The sequence below is a fragment of the Lachnellula hyalina genome (assembly GCF_007821495.1).
Source record: "Lachnellula hyalina strain CBS 185.66 chromosome Unknown contig00006, whole genome shotgun sequence".
Classification (NCBI taxonomy): Eukaryota; Fungi; Ascomycota; class Leotiomycetes; order Helotiales; family Lachnaceae; genus Lachnellula; species Lachnellula hyalina.
In genome coordinates, this window is record NW_022157120.1 from 195,475 (window position 1) to 216,345 (window position 20,871).

The 20,871-nt window shown below is 47.5% G+C and overlaps 5 protein-coding genes across 5 annotated transcripts; 3 read left to right on the forward strand and 2 right to left on the reverse strand.

Moving 5' to 3' along the window:
* Nucleotides 1-1,366: 1,366 nt before the first annotated feature.
* Recql5 (ATP-dependent DNA helicase) lies at nucleotides 1,367-2,945 on the reverse strand (the record flags this gene model as incomplete). Its single annotated transcript, XM_031145579.1, has 4 exons — nucleotides 1,367-2,569; nucleotides 2,615-2,649; nucleotides 2,702-2,820; nucleotides 2,869-2,945. 4 exons carry the CDS (start codon nucleotides 2,943-2,945, stop codon nucleotides 1,367-1,369), a joined length of 1,434 nt encoding a protein of 477 aa, XP_031009357.1.
* A 2,183-nt stretch (nucleotides 2,946-5,128) lies between these two features.
* Nucleotides 5,129-8,160, forward strand: sog2 (Leucine-rich repeat-containing protein; the record flags this gene model as incomplete). Its single annotated transcript, XM_031145580.1, has 4 exons — nucleotides 5,129-5,508; nucleotides 5,569-5,680; nucleotides 5,734-7,587; nucleotides 7,642-8,160. 4 exons carry the CDS (start codon nucleotides 5,129-5,131, stop codon nucleotides 8,158-8,160), a joined length of 2,865 nt encoding a protein of 954 aa, XP_031009364.1.
* A 3,041-nt stretch (nucleotides 8,161-11,201) lies between these two features.
* On the reverse strand, nucleotides 11,202-12,068 carry pep12 (Syntaxin; the record flags this gene model as incomplete). The annotated part of the gene is made up of 2 exons (XM_031145581.1): nucleotides 11,202-11,720; nucleotides 11,772-12,068. The coding sequence occupies 2 exons, from the start codon at nucleotides 12,066-12,068 to the stop codon at nucleotides 11,202-11,204; spliced, it is 816 nt and encodes a 271-aa protein (XP_031009363.1).
* Nucleotides 12,069-12,423: 355 nt separating this feature from the next.
* NDC1 (Nucleoporin) lies at nucleotides 12,424-14,434 on the forward strand (the record flags this gene model as incomplete). The annotated part of the gene is made up of 3 exons (XM_031145582.1): nucleotides 12,424-12,559; nucleotides 12,609-13,441; nucleotides 13,490-14,434. The coding sequence occupies 3 exons, from the start codon at nucleotides 12,424-12,426 to the stop codon at nucleotides 14,432-14,434; spliced, it is 1,914 nt and encodes a 637-aa protein (XP_031009310.1).
* Nucleotides 14,435-14,992: 558 nt separating this feature from the next.
* acu-8 (Acetyl-CoA hydrolase) lies at nucleotides 14,993-16,844 on the forward strand (the record flags this gene model as incomplete). The annotated part of the gene is made up of 5 exons (XM_031145583.1): nucleotides 14,993-15,153; nucleotides 15,181-15,460; nucleotides 15,533-15,670; nucleotides 15,744-16,127; nucleotides 16,176-16,844. 5 exons carry the CDS (start codon nucleotides 14,993-14,995, stop codon nucleotides 16,842-16,844), a joined length of 1,632 nt encoding a protein of 543 aa, XP_031009311.1.
* Between the last annotated feature and the right edge of the window lie 4,027 nt (nucleotides 16,845-20,871).

A 20,871-nucleotide genomic window follows, 5' to 3' on the forward strand; every position in this document is an offset into this window, starting at 1 on the left:
AGACTATGCAGTCAAAGAACCAGAACCAGAACCCCAACCTCCACTTTTACTATTAGCAGAATACCTGGACATAGACTTCGACTGGCCCTTGCGCTCCACAGAAGTGCAACGCGAGAGTACTGTATGTCTTGATAAAGACGTCCGTTTGCAATTGCAATTGCAAGAACACGAACACGGACACGAACACGCTATCCAACCCCCGTCCCTTCCAGCCTCTGCTAAAACCCTCGCATTGCAATACCCCCTCACGCACGCAACGCCTCTCTTCGCCTTCCTGCGCCACGCCCACAGCTCCGCCCCAGCTTTCCGCATCCACGTTCCCTGCAACGATGTCTCGAATCTGTCGCCCTACTACCGCATGCCTATTCTAGAAGCACAAGCACAAGTATCCAAGACCGGACGCCGTGCTGGGAACTGGAATTGCGTTTCTGATTTTGAGGAAGGCGGTGATGTATATTCGTGGTCTGGAGATGGATATGGTGATGGTGATGAGGAGGATGATGATGAAGATGATGATGAGGAATTCGATGTAAGTGTAGGAAAAGGTAAAGACGGCCCGCAGATCAACCACCCGCAGCCCCCACGCATCATGCCGCCCTCCCACTCGCTCATCTTGTACTTATGGGGTCGCGGACTTTCAATAGCCAGTATTGCGTCTGAGCTTGGGAATCTGGATGCCAGGTTCCTGCACCGTCTTACGTCGGGGAAGCGCTGGGTGAAAGTTGTTAATGTTAGGCGGGGACAGAGTAGAGAAGGGGCGTTGGAGAGGGTTGGGGATGTCATTGGGGGCGGAGGTAGAGGTGGAGGTGGGAAGGGGCAGTTGGTGAAGATTAGACCGCATTGGGAGTTTGATGATGGGGTTGCGAGAGAGGTTATCGAGGCGTTTATGGGGAGAAGGGCGAGGTGGGAGGAGATGGTTGGTAGAGGAGGGGAAGATGAGAAGAGGTTCGAGCTTCGGAAGAGGCTTAGAGGAAGGGCGGTGGAGAAATTGGGGAAGGGGGTGCTGGAGAATTATTTGGCGTATAGGTTGACGGGGGTTTGGGTTCATAAGGGTATCTGTGTTTAGGGTTGGATGGATGGGTGGATGAATATTGTTGGGTTAGGTTCACTTTGGTTTTGTATGGGACTTTTCTCTATGTCCGAAACTCTCACGACGTCGGAGACATTAATGATTATGCAGCGCAAACAACTATGATCTATACTGCGGGACCATTGAAAATTAGATCATGGAAGCAAGAGATCAAGAAGGTGGATGTGCCATATATTCGTGGGAATATCACGTATCCCGAGACATTATTGATATGAAAGGCTAGACCTTTCTTGTGTATCATACACACCTGGAAAAATATACTCCGTACCCATATGTTCAATCGTATCCTTCATAGCTATTATCAAAGCGGCCCATTTCTCTCTGCGTACTAACCCACTCCTCATCCTTCAACCCCTTGTCCTTTGCTCTCTTAAGCCCCTTCGGATCCTTGTGCCAATCGCACGCATAATCACATTCAGGAACATCTTTTTCTCCAAAATACCGGCATATCATCTTGTGGCGACAAGTCTCTATATCCTCGCAATAATTGACCAGTGCTTGGAGACTTTTCATCCTAGCCTCAAGGTTGGAGTTCTTCTCCTTCGCATCTCGACTCAACCTGTTGTATGCACGATCCCGATCTTCGCGACTATAGTACATAATACACGCACTGGCCTTGCCGTCTCGACCAGCACGCCCTGCTTCTTGGTAGTAGCCTTCGAAAGACTTTGGCAGCTGCCAATGGGCAACGAATCGGACGTTCTCCTTGTCGATACCCATTCCGAAAGCCGTAGTGGCGACAATGACATCGAAGCCCTTGTCGTTATTGACCCATCGTTTCAGCGTTTCTTTCTTCTCGTCATTGGGGAGCCCTGCGTGATATGGCTTTGCTCCAATTCCATCTGAGCGAAGACGGGCAGCAAGATTATCGCAGTCGGACCGGTAGAGTGCGTAGATTATGCCGGAAACGTTGTCGAGCCGTTCATTGACCCTTTCGAGCTCCTGTCTTCGGCCTACGTTTTCTGCTCGACGTTTATGAATTCCCTTTAACCAGGACAAAAAGTCGTTATAGTGATCCTCTTCATCGCATTTGAACCGTACTTCGTAGTGTAGGTTCTTGCGATTAGTGGTCATTGTGAACACCTTCAAATTATCTTCTGAGAGTCCGAGCGTGGTAATGACATCCTGTCGAACCTGGAGAGTTGCTGTCGCAGTGAGACAAATAATAGGCACATCGGGAAAGGTGGCACGAAACCATCGGAGCTCCTTGAAAGAGGGGCGGAAATCGTGACCCCATTCCGATATACAATGAGCCTCGTCAACAGCTATGCGAGCCAACTCTTGCTGTTCGTGAACGAGTTTCAGATGGCTCCGGAAGTTTTCGGTTGCGCATTGTTCGGGGGTAACATAAAGCAGGCGGGTGATAGGGTGGCCAGTGGCGAGGTCCCGGAGGATACGCTGTTTCTCCGAGTATGGTGTGTGGTAATTGATTGAGCTGGCTTCAATACCTGCAGCTTTCAGAGCGTTGGTTTGATCCGTCTAGGAGAATCAGCTTGAGGCTTTCACAAGATTTCGCTTACTGACCATCAACGACAGAAGAGGAGAGATGACAATGGTGACTATGAGAAGTTAGCACCTTTTAAAGATAGCTTAGAGCTTGATAGTACCGACTTCCATGATCTATCACTGCCGGAAGTTGGAAGCATAAACTCTTCCCGAAACTTGTTGCTGCTTGCACGAAAACATCTTTCCCGTCTAAAGCTTCAACGATCACATCGCGCTGGAGAGGTCTATATATGGTCAGTTTCTATTTTTATTTCTTAAAGTGATGATCATACCTAAAAGCTGACTTCTTAAACTTCCTTCGTAAAGTGAAGTCAATATCAATGCAAGAATTAGATCTCGACAGGGGCATCGTGAAGGTGAACTAGGCAGTTCATTCACAGCACGTGATGATAGAGGGTTTGAGGAGAGATTGATATCAAGCGCCGTTGAGGATGATCAAAATTGCTGCACTTGGCATAAGTTTGGGGCATTATGTCGAAGTTGTTCCGAGGGTGTTTAGATGGGATTTGAGGGTTTTATATTTGATTTGTGGAAAGGGAAGAAGGTACAAAGGCTCGAGGTTGTGAAAAGGGAGGTGTTGAGTACGGGGGCCGAAATAGACCAGCCCCACTAGCAAACCCTATTTCGAGGTAATTCACGAAAGTGATTCCTCTTGTTCTTCTCTATTTCCCCCCAGTATGGTAATATTCCCTTCCGTCTTATAAATTAGCAACAAGTGACGTGCTTTATAAGGCCAATAGCTTATAGATAACACCCCTTCACTTCCTGTTATTAGAGCCGTGAATTGTTTTCACAAATTTTAGATATAATAACATTCAATGATTTCCTATGGTTTAATTCCACTCACATTCAGATTGTCCCACTTTGTACTTTTTGGAGGACAATATTGTCGGTAGCTAAGATTCTCACTCATTACTAGAGTTGATCAGTGCATATCTAACTTTGCAGCTTCCTAATCGCGTTGGCTCCCAAGTAAACGCGTTCAGTTTAGGTGCATCGTACACATTGGTAGAGAGTCAACACTCACAACTATTAACTGTGGGGGAGTTTTCAGTTCGCAAGCATTCAACACAATAACTTAAACCTATTCCATCATGGCCGAAGATGCCCCTATCTGAATTCTGACAAAGAACAATTCAGGAGAAGTAGAATATAGGATGCGGTCTCCTTTTGTGTATTCTCCTTGGAACGGATTACATGATGAACCACTTTGTTTTTCTTTACATCCGGGTGACGGATGGAGATTTGGGCAATACTCAACGCGCCGCCGTGTTGATATTTTCACCGAGCGGAAAGACAGCTCTAGCCCTTGCATATTCAATTGAAACATGCCCACCAAGCTGCGAAGACTCCCGGCGCCATAGCTGGTATTGGCTTAGAGCCGTCCCGAGCTTTCACAGAGGGTACCGTCTTGTATGACCGTGTGTTGAGTTACACCCGGGATAGTGAGGATCTTGCCAACGTGCTCGGCCTGAAAAATGATACGAGAATTGTCCTCTATGACTTCGGGGCGCGAGATGGCGCTCGTGATCGATAGGTGGCGAGTCTGGCGACTTTGAGAAAATCATATCCAAATGTAATGCAAATCGGTGTTGGTGGTAAGCTGTTGGGATCTAACACAATGAAGTGATCGCTGTATGAAGAGGCGCAGGACACCAGCTGGATTGAAGAAATATGTAATCAATGCATCCGGTCTCAGGCTTAGGGGGCCATCGGGACAAGAAGACAGTTGGAAGAGTGTAAGGCGTCGTGGAAATCGTGGAAAGAAGGTGGATTGGTGAAAAGGCAAAACTCAAAATTAGTATGGGGGAAGTCCCGCTGCAAAAGGATTTGTTTTTCCGTTGGATTGAGATGCCCGTAAAAACATTTATTGGGTCTGCGAATGGGACATCTGGTTCGTGTTATTGAAGTGAACCACCGTCTAAAGGCCGGGGCTCAGGGCTGGCTGATGTAACTACTACATACTCGTATTGATACCGTATATATTTTCTTTTCCTTTCCTTTGATTGGTGTGCTTTGACAGTTCTGCGCAACATAGAAGACATCTTTCTACTCTCGTTATATTCATAGCCATAGCCAAGCTGTGGTGTTACTCTCGTCTTGTCTTGTCAGCCCAGCCCAGCCCCTAAATTTAGCTCCAACACGGGTCCCAATCGGGCAAGGCGCCATCTTCAATGCAGGAACGACCTGAAGACACCTGATTCGGCTGATCGGTGCATTATCGCTTGTTTGGGCGGATACCGTACAGATAATTGTAAAGCATCGCAACCTCAGCAGCATCAGCTCTTCTTTCTCTTCAGAAACGAGACATGACAGGCCATGGTGTGCGACATAGGACAGCCATGCTCTCAGGTTCCCCCTCCGATACTCAGCCAACAAAACTTATCGAACGATCATTGTGAGCTTTCGCGATAGGAGGATACACCAGAGAGAGAGGAAAGGGCATTCGAAACAAGTTCTGCTGCAAGCCGCGAGTCAACCCGCAAGGCCGACTACTACAGCAACGAAGCGCATCCCGAACCAGGCGTTGAAATGGATGCGATGGATCGACCCTCTGGGCTGCCATTAGGAGCAGCGACGCAGTCAACTGGGCGACCGCTGGCAGAAAGTGGCATCTCACGGCCATCTCCTCTTAATACCGCGTGGAGAATGCCGCTGGAGACGATGCGCCATGCTCCCTCGAGCTCTTCAATGAACTCACAGAGTTTGAACCCCACCCCTGCTGCCGGCCAAGTCGTTCAACTTGCCCGAGATGCGATGAAAAGCGCCCTGGAAGAGAATCGAACGAAAGCGGCAGAGGCCAGCGGTGTCAGCAATGAGTTGAAGCAAGGCATTACGATCGACTTGAGCCACAAGCAAATCAAGGTGTTCCCCGATGAGGTAGTTGATATAATCAAGAACGAACTCGAGAGGTATTGTGTTTGCCCTGCCTTGAGATCTGTGGGATGCGGCTGACAGCTTTTATCATCCAGGCTGGCCTTGTCTCACAACCAAATCTCCACATTCCCCTCCAGATTCTCAGAATGTACCTCCTTACGATATCTAAACGTTCGAAACAACCAGATCCGCGAGTTCCCGCAATCTGTGTGTATAATGTGGGAAATAAAATACGGAAACAATGCTGATAATGACCACAGATATGCCAATTGACTTCTCTCGAGATTCTAGATCTGGGCCGCAATAAGCTCAAAGTTTTACCACCGGAGCTGGTCAAATTGAGCTCCCTCAAAGTCCTGTCCGTCCCCAGAAACCGAATCGAAGCTCTCCCTCTATGTCTCGCAGACATGGCATCTTTGCAAGTTCTCAAGCTTGATGGCAATCCCATAACATTTCCGCCCAAAGAGATTCTTCAGCCTCAAGCACCTTCGCCCCCTAATGCGGGCTTCCAGGAGAGCGAAATAGCCTCACAAATCAAGCGATTCCTTAAGCAGGAGGCCATGGCACACCGCTCCGAGACGGAATCTGGAGGGGAAGAATCAAGTGAAGGAACCGAGACTCCACGGCCGGTCAAACGCGTAATGAGCGGCAGATTTCCAATCAAAGTAAACGGTGCGGAGGTGCCCGATGTTCGTTCCCCTGCTCTTCCACGCGCTCCTCCGATTCCGTCACGGTCTCATTATAGAGGTCTTTCACAACAAAATGCAGCCCTTCGACGGCCTGGCGTACTGCCATTGACGATTGGGAGTAGCAACGAGCGCGTTCGCAGCAATAGTGAGGGACTGGTACAGCCACCACGCTCATCTGACCGGACCAGAAGAATGGGGATAGTCTCGAGGAAAGCATCAGAATTAGGAACGGTGGATGAGACGAAACTAAACCGCTATAGTCACTACCGGGGTCTAAGTCATGGATCCGCAATGCAGGCTGGTACCAACGGTATCACAGCCGCGACGAACTCAAGAAGCCCTGCTAGTCCAGCAGATTCTGCTAGCCAGAGAGCTACTTATGTGCGTCGCCTGTCCAGCCTTCCAGAGCGCAAGCGAGAATCGAATTCTCCAGACCCTGTCATAGAAGGAGCAAAGGGTATTCTGTATGCTTTGTTCCAGGTTCATCCACTTATTCAAAACCTTCTCGGCTTGGCTCGGGATGGGACGAACAAACGGACAAGTTTGGAGAGAGTATTCTATAATGCAACGACGCATGTAGAGGAGCTAGACCGACACGTACAAAGCTATATATCCTACTCCGATGAAGATGAAGAGACCTCGCCCCGCTCAAACGAGAATGTTCACAGTGCTTGCTTAACTAGTGTCCAAGCATACATACATGTTTTGGGCCTGTTGTCGAGAAATGTCGAAACTCTACTCGCCAACGGCGACCCCCGGTATATTCGTACACTTCTACTTCTCATCTATGGAAGTGCAGCGGAGGTAAGAAACGCTGGTGCCGACCTATTCAGACATGGTCGAAACATAAAGCCCAGAATACCAATACCGGAAACTATCAACGAGACTGTGAGGTACCAGCCGAGAGATAAGTCTGTCACACCGACGCGAGAAAGGCCAGGCACGATCTCGAGATCTAGGAGTGGCACAGTTTTACAGCAGTCAAACACCTTACGAGTAGCAACTGATACTCCACCCCCTCAATTCCACCCTGGTGCATTACGATCTGCAACCATGATGAGTGCAACTCCGCGGTCTGGGGACTCGTTTGTCTCCAATACATCTAGTGGCAGATTGGCCCCAGGCGATTTCTCAGAAGAAGATCGCCTATTTGAGAAGATATTCTTGCTTCTTCAACAATCTTCCGAGATGGCAATCAAAATCCTTCCACTGGTCAGCAGTCACTTTATCACTGCCATGAGGACCAACAATCAACAACCTAGCCCAGACATGACTAGACAATTCTGGCAGGTGTTGGTACAGAGGTGCGAGATGGCACAACAAACCGCCGATGCCCTCAAGACCCGCCTTTCTCAAATTAAGCTGAAGGAGCCGGGAATTCGGACCCAGGGTGCTTTCTGGGAGTTGTGTAGCGCATTTGTGCATGTAAGCAAAATCACTCTTCTTTTTACCAATTATAACTGTACTAATACTTTGTAGTCATATACGGATCTGGTGGTTAAAGTCAAAGAAGCCAAAAGCATATCCGCCCTTTTACCTCCTGAAGTGATCGTCTTACTCCGGCCACTACAAAAGGTAATAAAAAATACCAGTCAACTCATTCAGAGTTCGCCATGGTCTTTCCTTGCCGGCCCACAAACTTCGAATGGCGTCAATGGCTCATATAGTACGCAATCACCTGCGTCTCAGGTTCCTTTGCCAATGACACCGCAAAGCGCCGCACTGGGTCCTGCGGTTCAAGCGACTGTTCCATCAACACCACACAGTGCTTCATACGATCAAATATTTAATGGAAATGTGTTTGAAAGAGCAGGAACGTATTTGGCAAATATGAGCAGCAGTTCGGTTGCATCTTCACGGTCGGGAACGATGAGCTCGACACTAGGTTCTAATGATGGGATGATGACGCCCGCGTCAATATTGAGTCCAATGAACTCGATGAGCTCGATGAATTCCTCGAGATACAATGGTAATGGTAATGGAAAGATGGCATTTTGATGAAGCGAATGCATAAACTTTCTAACTTACCCTGTTGTTTATTATATTCTGTACGAGCATATGGTTGTCATGAGCGCGATAAATGAGTTATTTGCATTATGAAAGACATTGGCGTTTCATCGGTTTAAGGCATTTTATTGGCGTCAGGAATAAACAATGTCTATTCATGGTCAGAAGTTCAAGGGCGGACAGAGTTCTCACTGGAATTAATAGCGTTTGGGCGCAGAGTGTGAACGAATGTATTATGGTCCAAACAATTTGCCATTCAAAACGAGTCTTGTGATGCCTCTATGTAGGTTTGATATTAACCTAGAGGCTTCTCGTGAATTCAAAGTGGAAAGGGCGACGTTATGCCTAAGTTCGAGCGCTCCTGCTGATTATACGAGATTGCGTGTGCATTCAAGAGCCGAATCTCGAAAATTGTCTCGGAACAAAGCAGCATCCTTTATCAATCTTGATACAAGATCTGCCGTCCCTAAAGTGTGTCAAGATCGGGTGGAACATTCTTCTTGGTTCCCCTACCTTCAGATTTCAATAATCACGAGCTTTATCATTCTGATATTCCTTTCCTGCTTTTCTTACTCTACGAACGAAACATCATAACAATGTCGCTAGCCCTTCCTTCAACGAGCCATGCTGGTTTTAAGCGTGTCAAGCCATCGGTCTCGAGCCCTGCCGTTGATAATCGGATGAAAATAGGAGTCACATCGCGGGAGCTGCGTCGATGGCCTACACCGAGCCGCAAAGGGAGAGTTTATTACCATTGTCGTCTTCCTAAGCCCGGTGGTAAAGCTCACAGAGGTCCACAGCAACAAGCCAAGCCGGTGAAGGATGTCACAGGTCTTGACAGTTGCAAGGAGAATGCGGACCTCAAGAGATACAACCCCATCGATGAAGATGGCAAAGGTGCGTAGAGTTTTATTTTCGATATCCCGGAGACATTCTTGACTGATTATCTTCAGTTACGTCTGGAAGTGTCGACCATGCATTTTGCAGATCGGGGATGGACCTGTTTATGCTTTTACGAAATATCCTACAGCAGACTTGGGACTGCGACCAGGAGAAATGGTTGGTCAGTCTATATGAATGGAGAGAACTTGTTCAGCAATGTGCTTTGACGCTGTTAGATACCATCGACATGTAATTAAACCCTTACTCTATTGCCCCTCCTTGAGTGGGGCTTCTGGAAAGTACTAATTCGTTATAGGTGGGCAGGATCTCGAGACTGGCTGTATCATACGATTTCACTGTCAATTTACGTGTGGTGGAGAGTATGCAAGATGGTTGCCGACATCGAAGTTATCGCCGAGAACAAGAGGCACTACGCCTCTAGATACTTTGAGCTCATGGCGGACCTCTTCCTCGAGCTATGGGTGGGATTCATAGCAGCCATAGAGAGGGACTTGAGCATTCTTAATCTTACTTCGGAAAAGGGGAATGAAGGACTGCAGGAATTTCCCCTTTCTTTGAGCGGCTTTCCTCGCAGTCACACAACGGTTCGAAAGTTTCGTCATCTTAGCTTCTTGCAAAATCCAGATGTGCTCCCCGATGTTAATCCTGGCTTCGAATCACAGCAACACGAGATCCACGGAGAAATTAGTGACACACAATGGACGGACCTGGCTTCGAGGATTCGGGCAAAGCGGATATATACTAAGGTGAGGACAATAGTGCTCCACCCTGGGATATCAAATTGCCGCCCCTAAAACCGACAGTCACTAATTGACCAGCTTAACCTATTTTTCAGAAGTGCCTTCTTGAGTTATACGGACTTCAAACAGACAATTATCGTCCTGGTATGCCTCCTGAAGCTATCTTTAAATCTGTGGGATATCGTAAAACTAATGTGTCCCCAGTCTGCCAACGCAGTTACAAGATCTGAGAATGAAAGACCCCAAAACAGCTGTACGACAAAGCAGCCAGCACACTTGAGTCGCCCCTTCAAGAAGTGGCGCGACAAAGTCAGGGCAGCCATCAATATACCAGACATCGATCGGCAAGTAACACAGATTTATCAAGACCTTCTGAGACATTCAAGTCCTGTTCACACAATCTACCATGACCTCTCAAGCCTCTTGGCCTCTACGCCCAGGCTGTACCGCTCGTTCAAACCATTGGTCTCTAAAGAGAGTCTGCAAAAGTGGGTAGCTGCTGAGAAGTATCGGAATGAGATGCATTTGAGAAAGTATGAATAGGTCGCAGGTTGCATGACAGGAGATGGGACATTGCCATGTTCAACAAGAAAGCTTTCCAGCTCTCAATCCTCAAAGTCTGAGATTATCCGGCCCGGCTCTTTTCAGATCCCAGCTAGGTCTTGAGTACATAGTTTTCAGGAAAGTAGAATTTTACCCCTGCTTACCACCCGAGTACCGCTGCTTAGACGTGTAAGCTTGATCTACAGTCTACTCCTAGATCTACACCTTGACTTCCCGAGGATGATGTCTTGGTGTAAGTCTTACAATGAAGGCGCCAATGTTGCTGCCTGCTTTGTTTTCTCCATTCCAAAGGGCTAAAAGGCCGAGGCCTAAATAATGACTGTATTGTAGGGTTGACCGCAAGCTGGTTAAAAATTTAAGCCCATTTTGGAACAGTTATGCATACATGTGACGCTAAGAGCTGAAACTTGTGGATTCTTAACTCAAAATTGAAGCCGGAGATACAAACTTCCTTGAAGCTATGGAGTAACAGCCACCAAAACTTGGTCCCCATTTATGATACTAGCCAACTGTAATGCATCTCATTAGGGAATGAAGATAGTAAGAAACAAGATTTCTGGTGTGCTCGTCCTACCAGTCCACTTAATAAGATATCAAGAATATGATGACATCAAATTCAACAGAATGCCGTCTATAACATCTCTGCAAAACAGGCGCAAAATCGGATTGCAATCACCAGAAAGACTCATACATGCAGGATGAATTACCTGGCCCCATCAGAAACCGCTATTGCTATACAGCAAAGGAAAATGGCATTGGAATAAAAAAAATGGTATACACCCAACGCCAAACTGCCCAACATGCGACTGTCTCCCCTGCCAAACCTTATCCCACAACAGCAGCCAGTATGATGATTGTGAGAATAACTGCCAAGATCAACAACAAACAACAAGCTTTCGACCGTGCGTTCCTCTGATATCTCGCGGCGCTCCTCAGCTCTAAATCTGCACCTCGGGTATCTGTCCTGGTGTTCTCGACGTTGTTCGCGATAGTATCCAGGACCTCGCCCTGCTCATTGACAATATGCGCAACGTCGCGGAAAAGCTCGTTTAACTCGGTAACGCCCTGCTCGATATTTCGGATCTCTGCCTCCCGCTCTACGATCAACGAGTCCTGGAAATCCACTTCGTCCTGCGAAGCTAGTCGCAACTGCTCTTGCGATTGTTGTTGGCCGAATGGGTTGCCTCCTTCTGCGCTGGGTGACTGCTGCTCATCGAGTGCTGTTCGGGCTGCTGATGCTGATGTCCGTTGCTTCTCGAGGGCTTGTCGTTGGACGTTTTGGAATTCCGAGAGGTTGTTTTGGAATTCTCGGGCGAGCTTTTGCTGGGTGTATTTTTGTGATGGCTGGTGATTTTGTTAATTTGTTTCTAGATGTGATAGGGATGGTGGACTTACGCTGACATCCTCCCATGATTGTATCTTCTTGACGCCTTCTCCAACATCCTTGAATGTATCCTTCGATTCCTCTAACAGTTCATGCACTCTCTCCCGTACCCTCTCCGTATCCCGTTTCGTCCCCAGTAAAGCAATCTCGTTCGTCAGTCTCGAGATGTTTCCGGTCAAAGAGAAAAGCTTCGCCATGAGCTCCTTCGATAAGCGTTGGAATTCGGGATCGTCTGAGTATTGCGGGTCATCCTGCCTTCGGGTTGTAGTTGGCTGGGATTCCAGCGACGACAACTGATCAAACGACATATTTTCAGTGGTATGTGTAAAAGGAAAATCGAATTCGAAGTAGTGATCGTGGGTGTTTATGTACAGTTGAGATTATCGGTGCCTGCTGATCTGGAGCTTGTGATGGAGGGAGGTTGACGTCGCTGCCAAGGCGCAGCGGAGCGGATGAATGCTTGGGCGGGGGCGGCAGGCGGTCGCTGGGCCGCGATTATTTTGGTGGAAACTGCATGTCAACAAAACCAATCCTTTGCCTTCTCCTTCTCGTGCTCAGGTCCGCAACGGCGACATGACAAAGACGATCTCATAGCCTGCATACGATTTACCTACAGTCCTTACAGCTTCATATAGGGCGCAAAAAGCCCTGCGATAAATCGAGATGGCGCCTGTCAAAAGAGTGCGTCCGTACAAGGACTTCTTGACACCTGCTATGCATAGAAGATTTGCAATGGCAACTTCTACATTGTTTGGGCTTTGCTATCTGGAATCGATCTTGATTGGGGAGAAAAACTCTTGTAGGTATCTGCGGACATACTATGCGAGTGTTGTCTAATGCGCATACAGTGATTTGGTCCTGGTTCCCATTTGGAAGAGCAGGCATCCGGACAGGCCTTCTCTTCATCCCCGCATTTGTGATATTTATTCTTCGTGTCGCCCAATTACACGTGGGGCTACGCACTTCAAACTCGGCATGGCAGACATTCAAAAGATATTCTCTCAACTTCAACGTTGTCCAAACCATCGGCTTCTACGTCTTTTCGGCATACATGTTCAGCGAGATCTATTTATGGTCGGCATCGAACGACGCGGACATGAGCAGGATCAAAGTCATACCAAAAACTGATCGCCTCATGCTGAACGAGAAGCCAATTTATATTGCCTGTTACCTGTTCATTCTGGGGTTTGTCCAGGCGGGATTCCACCTCTTCTACGACTATGACAGAATCGATATGCCAGTCACGAAAACAAAAGCCAATATCGTTGTTCCTCCTGCGGTGCAACTGAGGACCAAATTGCCCGCCATGATATCCACTTCCATCCAACGTGCTCTTGGAGTTGCCATTTTTTCGCCTTTCCTATACTACGTGAACTGGGGAATTTACCCTTATTCTATCCGACGTTTTGCATGGAGCCTCAATCGAGCATGGGCCAAGCTATTCTGGAATTTACCCAAGTCGAGCATGCTGCCGAGTATTCATCCATTTCATATAAGTGTACTTATGAGGACCGTCACTTCCGGTTTCCTGCTTTTGATGCTTTGGGAAGTTGGGAATGCAGCCTTTTCTGCATATGTAGCACAAGAGCCGCTGAAAAACGAGAGACCAATAACCTACGAGTCTCGAGATCCGAATGGAAGTTTATTGACGGGCCTGAAGGGAAACAAGCTGCAGACAAAGGTAAATTCCGTAAGGCTATCATTCCAAGGCTTTCCTAACGCATTATAGGCCTTTGCTTTTTGGGAGCTTGTATACATAGCTCAGCGCTTTGAAGGGCGACGAAAGAACGTCTTTGAAGATATCGACCGAGTCGGGGGTTCGGCTTGGTCTCAAATACTTGCCGTGTGTCTTGAAACGATCCAAGGAATGGAACTACGGATTACCGAATATCAGAACCCCCCTCGGGTTGCCGCTGATGCAAAGGCCAAAGCACTTGCGCCAGACCCAGCGCCGCTGCTGCCACGGATCAGTGCGCCGTTGAAAGATGGATTGAACGCACCAGGAGACATTTTTTCTGCGAGCCCCGCAGGGAAGACGGAAAGTCAACGTGCTGTAGAAGTCGTTGGCAGATTTGCAAAGAGACATGGCCAATCTCCGCCCAAGAGTATTTCGCCTAGGTCCAAGCAGTTGTTGATAAAGGCTGAGAGCGCAGTCCTTACACCAGAGCAGCAGGAAGCATTATCAAAACAAGGTGTGGGCGGCCTTATCAAAACCTGGTTTCTCGTAATCTTGAAATCTAGTCTTGGTTGGCCATTCAGACAAGAGTACAGACGGAGAATAGCTACCGTCGTACTAGGCACGCCGTATGGAGATGTTGGAATTATTGTGGATGCTATCGATGCACTGACTCGGCTTGCGGTCTGCAGTTTGGCCGAAGACAATTACGGCAATGTCCAGAAGGATGTGAAGATGATTATCCAGACCTTCACGAGAGCAGTCATTGTACTAGAGGGATTTAAACCCACAATTGGAGTTCATTGGACCGATGTGGAACCCAAGCAGGAGAGCCCCGAGGTCGATACTATATTGGAAGCTCTGAAGGGTGGGCTCGAAGAGCTCATCGATGCATTTGGGGACTATTCTCAAGATTTGAGATTGAGTCAAAGTGAGATGAGACAGGCCAGGGAAGCTGCCACTCCAAAGCGTCGCTCGCAAATGGCCGAGGTCAAATAGACAAACAAACAAACGAGGGCCATAGTCATGTTTTGGTAGAAATAATGAACCTAGCACAATATTGACAGATATTTTCCTCTTCTTTCGTGACGGGTTGTAGGACTTTGAAAGTAACCAAGTGTAAATAAAAACCAGGGCAACATCCGCTGCGCCGGCTTATGAAAGTTTCAAATAATTAAGCGTTTTATGTTTCACATGGATGCATAAAGCTGTAAGCCAATCAGGATTGACCTACTGTATACTCCGTACTCAATGAAACAGCAATAGCCGATGTACTGCGATTGCGGCGACGAGGCTCTGGCTTAAGCACCGGTATAGCCGGCTAGTGTGCACAGTAGCGTATGGTGGGGTGAGTATGATGCCACTGCCACTCATCCGAAGTTTACCCAGCTCGGTACATAATCATTCCATAGGAGCTTCGTTTCGTATACTACCTTCCACCTTCCTCATTCTTTAATCATCTCTCCGCTCTTCATTGCTGCTTATCCTCTTATCTTCTCTTCTTTTCATTGTTTCTCTCTATTGCCAATTGAGCTTCTTGATTGAAGCAAACCAAGTATGGCTTCTTCGGCGGTCCTCAAAGCGTCCGCAGCTCTGAAATCTCGGGTCCGCCGGCCCTCTATGCTGAACAAGCTCGCACATCCTGAGGATTTGATACCATTCTTCCCTAATGGCGCGTATATAGGCTGGTCGGGGTTCACTGGAGTTGGGTATCCAAAGTAATTATGATCCTTAATCATCTCAAGTTCCCTTTACACAAATGCTAATCACGCTCTGGCCAACAGGAAAATACCTACGATGCTCGCAGACCACGTCGAGAAGAATTCACTTCAAGGTCAACTGAAATACTCGCTGTTTGTGGGGGCGTCTTCTGGCGCGGAGACAGAGAATAGGTGGGCTGAATTGAATATGATTGAGAGACGGAGTCCGCATCAGGTTGGCAAGCAGATTGCGAAGGGGATCAATAATGGTGATATCAAATTTTTTGATAAGCATTTATCCATGTTTCCGGTGGATTTGGTCTACGTGAGTTTTACCGGGAAGCGTATTTTATGGGTTGGGATTGGGGAACGTAACGAGCTGATGGGTTGCTATTAGGGATTCTACACCAAAGATCGGCCAAACAAGAAGCTGGATGTTGTTATTGTTGAAGCGACTGCGATTACAGAAGATGGAGGCATTGTCCCAGGAGCTTCAGTGGGAGCTTCACCAGAGTTGATACAGATGGCTGATAAGGTGAGTCTTGGCTGGAAAATAAAATGCCTCGCATAGAGGACATTGCTGCAAGCAGAAGACTCATTACACCCAGGTCATTATTGAAGTCAACACAGCTACGCCATCCTTCGAGGGCCTTCACGATATCACAATGACTGAGCTTCCACCTCACCGAAAACCTTACCTGATCATGGCTCCCGAAGATAGAATCGGAACAACTTCTATTCCAGTAGACCCGGAGAAAGTTGTTGCAATTATCGAGTCGGATTACCAAGATCAGACTCAACCAAATGCTCCAGCAGATGCTACATCCAAGGCCATTGCTGGTCACCTGATCGAGTTCCTTGAACATGAAGTGACACATGGTCGTCTTCCCAAGAATCTCCTTCCAATCCAGTCTGGTATTGGTAACATTGCAAATGCAGTGATTGGTGGACTTGCAGAATCCAAATTTGAGCACCTCAAAGTGTGGACTGAAGTAAACCTACCAAATTCCCTTTAAATGATCGCATCTAACGCAAAGCAGGTCCTACAAGACACTTTCCTCGATCTCTTCGACTCGGGCCGCCTCGACTTTGCAACGGCAACATCGATCCGCTTCTCCCCCGAAGGATTCAAGCGTTTCTACGACGGTTGGGAACAGTACCACAACAAGCTCCTTCTACGCTCCCAACAAGTCTCTAACAACCCCGAAATCATCCGCCGTCTCGGCGTAATCGGCATGAACACCCCCGTCGAAGTAGACATCTATGCGCACGCCAACAGTACATGTGTCATGGGCTCTCGAATGCTCAACGGCCTTGGCGGCTCCGCAGATTTCCTCCGCTCCTCGAAATACAGCATCATGCACACGCCCTCTACGCGACCCTCGAAGACAGACCCGCATGGTTTGTCGTGTATCGTGCCCATGTGCACGCATGTCGACCAAACGGAACATGATCTCGATGTCATCGTAACAGAGCAAGGTCTTGCTGATGTCAGAGGATTGAGTCCGAAGGAGAGAGCGAAGGTTATTATTGAGAAGTGCGCGCATCCTGAATACAAGCCGATTCTGGAGGACTATTTCGCGAAGGCAGAGTTTGAATGTATGAGAAGAGGGTGGGGGCATGAACCGCATTTGCTGTGGAATTCGTTTGATATGCATAAGGCGCTGGATCAGGAGGGGAGTATGAAAAAGATTAAGACCTGGGGCTAGAGCATCCGAAAAGCAACATGGTTGAATCTAGGATAGATACAGAGTGTATGTATTGGATATGGATTTGTATTTGGATATGGGGAAGGCACAGCAATTAAAGAATACCAGTTTCTTTCTTTCTAGGTCCAAGCAGCAGTGAATATCTCGTAAGTACTCCGATTATCCAATTCACACCGATGAGTAGAATAGTACTAGAGGTTGCATTTTTCATTCGAAACAGGTCATATTGTTGTATTCTCGGAATCTGACCCCTACCTGTAAGTACTTAGGTAAAGGATCACGAGTCCGTTGCTGAATGCTGTCCTTACAAGAGCTTTCTAACAACAAGACAGGCATATATATATACCTCTATAACAAAAGAAAAGTACACAATTCATTTAACATTTTATAGGAAGCAATAAGGGTTCCTCAGCAATAGTCGAGTCGAGTGTCAAGTTTACTTCTATTCCGTCTGTTCCACCAAAATCTACCATTGCTGATTCATGGTCTATTTGGTATAGGCAACCTGCAAGTCAGCTTCTCGTCATGACTTATCAGGCGGGGTGAATGTCTGTCTGCCTTAAGTGACCACCACGTGTTGGCCCAACAATGAAGTATCAGCTTGTAAACAAGGACAAAACATCACCATCGATTCACTACATGAACCTCGAACGACGCGATTTAGTTCGAGCGCCCTCAACATGCGTGGAACCATCAACTCATCGTCGGTCGGCTGGACAGGTGTGTACAGCGAAAAGCAGATCGAGCAAACTGCCAATGGGCCCATACATGTTCAAGCGTTCTATCACAACATTTGCAAGGACTCAAATTGGAATTCGCATTCGCAAGAGGAGCATCGGCTGATGGATTACGAGGTCTTGGGATTATTCCGATCTCAATCGAAAGAAAGCCGCGATGTCCTGCGAGGAGGCGTCACGGCAGAATTCTACCCTCGATCTACCGGATCGAATACCCCAGATTCCAGCTCATACCGCCAAACCCAAACACCCGATCAATTCGGAGGACACCTAACATTGAATCAACAGCGATGGGCTGGCAGAATGGCTTACAATAATCATGCTGCAAGAGCGGATACAGTACCTCACGGCGCAACTACCATTCCGATCGAACACATGTCACTTGAAGACACGGTACCAGGTGCGGTGGGAACACTACATCTAAAGGAGCAACTCCATCAGGCAAGAACTCAGCTGTCCTATCAAAAGAAGAATAACTACATGAGCAACGAAAAGGCGAAAGAGAACATGTGGAAGCATATGGAGGTCGTCACTAAGCAGAAATTTGAACGGGAAGTGGCGATGGCTCGGGATGCTGGGAAGAGAGAAGCATTTGGAGAACTGTCGGACGCCATGGGCTTGAATCAATCCATTTTTGAACCCGTCAACCTCACAACTGTAAAGGAGAAGCTGGAGGAGAAGATAAAGGCCGGGAAGTCCAATATGTCTGATGAGGAAGCCCGCAACTTTGCAGCATCGAATCCGGTTGTCAGAGGTATCATCAAGGCAAATGTCAAGAAGCAAGTCGACTTGGAGATGGAGAGGATTAGGGCGGGTGAGTTTGAGACGAAGCTGAAGATTGGATAGGTGTTTGGTGGGATTGCGGGAAAGGTCTTTCATATGGTGGAAGGTTTTAGGCACTGTTTGGACATGCCAGCATCACTTGTCAAGGTTTGGCATTGACATCACCGGAGATAGAAAGGAGCGTGGGTGACCCCACCAGTTTTGAATTCTCATTATGTGTCCAACGTTTTGAAGTGTTGTGTCTTCCAATCTCTAGCTAGACAGCTCCGTGTCATTGGTAGCAAGTGCCGCAGCAGAAGTCTCTACTCGACCTTTCTTTGTTCGTTCTTTCCTCATATGCCGAATAATATTCCTTCGCCATTGCAACTACGTTCAGGAGCAAAGCAACTTGCCTGTGGTGGCAGGCACTAAAGAAGTGAGCTCTTTCCTATTCTGTCTCAACTAATTCTGGTGTCGAGGTCCGTTTGGAGAACTTGGACTTCGATTGCAATGCATTGCATCACCTATAAACGTATTCATCAACCTATCCTTACCCCTCACATATCCAATACACCCGACCCTAAATTGCAAGATCATTCCTTGTCTTAAGAACTCATCATCATCATATCACTAGTCCTCGACACATGCGAAGGAGTCAGTGAGATCTCTGACTCCCGAGCAATTTCTCTCAACTTTTCCTGCCCACCATGACCACTCCCGTGATTGCAACAGAACTCGTCTCGATTGTTGTCAGGAATGATGGGCAAAGTATAGAGGGGCATATTATTCCGAAACGGTTCAATGCTGGATTTGTGGTTCTGTCATATTTCATCAGTTATCTTGGATCGTTGACAACGTTGGAGCTCTTGATGAGGAGGACGTCCATGAGAGGGCTCTATAATTGGTATTGTTCTCTTTTTTTGTTTCCTCAGGTATGTTCTCACAGTCGCAGGTTTCTTCTCATCGGTGCTTCGATCTCTTTAGGCGGTATAGCCATCTGGTCCATGCACTACATCGGTAACTACGCGATTGTTCTGGAGCCTGGAGATGGTCAGAAAAACCGTCAAATTGTTTACAGCCCGCTCTTCACTGCCTTGTCGTTCTTCCTCCCGATCGTGGTAGTGTTCCTAGCATTCTGCGCAGTTGGATACGACAACAACGTGAGCTTTTCACGAATAATCGTTCGGGGGGTTTTGGTAGGATTTGGTATTTGTGGGATGCATTATTTAGGACAGGCTGGAATTTCAAACTATACCTGCGAGTATAAGACTGGTTTTATCATATTCTCTACTGTCATTGCTTGCGTTTCTAGCACAGTGGCTTTGGGATTGTTCTTCATGTTCCGTTCCGCATGGAACTCCTCTTGGTGGAAGAGAGGCACGGTCGCATTCCTTCTCGCGACCGGTGTTTCTGGCATGCATGTAAAAAGCCCCTTTCTTCCTCCTCCTCGATGGTACTGCATCAGGGATACCAAAGAATGTTTCATATTCTGAGATCTTGCTCTCTGCAGAAATCAAGGTACTAATTTGTTTTAGTGGGTTGCTTCAGCGGAAACGCAATATCGATCGAAGATGGGCAAGACAAGCGGTCCGGCTTTGTCGCCATTGACAACTGTCATTGCGGTCCTGATTATTGTAAGTCCACACGAGCCAAACAATATAGCTGCGTTCTCAGATATGTTAGTCTGTCTCTGGCTGTATTGTCCTCATTGCACTCTCTCTGTTCACTAAAGGGCAGAGAGCTGGGGCTGCGAAGAAAGCCCAGCAGGTTGTTCTTGCTGCAGCTATTTTCGACAAGGGAAGAAGGATTTTGGTCTCTCCGGATGGAAATCTGCCAACAAAAAAGATCACGAACGCTTATCTCGAGCGGGCAAGTCCAATGCTACAGTTTGTCATGCATTTTTCTAATAGGTCAATAGTCAGTAAACGAAGAATTTGGTCCTTCACATCCAAATCTTCATTGGATCTACAGAACGAGTTGCAATTGGGCTGGCGTGGCAGATCTCATTCCAAAAATGCGAATACATTTGCGGCGAGCCGGCCTGATGATGGTTAAAGTTGATTACTCATTCATTTTCAGGGAACTCTTTTGTGTTGCAGCAGCAGACCTTGCAGCCGACCTCAAACAGCCAGTTCAGAGTCTTGGAATGCTCTACGACGAGTTGATTATCAGTGGGCTCAAAGACAGCGAGAATTGGAGAGTTAAGAGAACATCCACCGACTCGGACGACATAGAGCGGGAAGGCTTTAATCCAACCAATGTTGGCAAAGGGAAACTCCTCTTTCTCGTTAAGTCGGTTGACAGACACGAGGCAGAACACCTGGAGGCTGTTGGGTTTCGCTTTGGAATTGTTCCAAGAGTGGTCCCTATTATCGCAACCAGTCTACGAATGGGCCATCATGATCTCTCCTCTCGTCTGGAGATGATGTGCAATTATTCCAATAAACACAAGATCCTAGAACCAGGGGTATACATTGCTCTATTCACCACTCGCGCCTCAATGGCTTCAGGGTTTGAGGTTCTTGTAC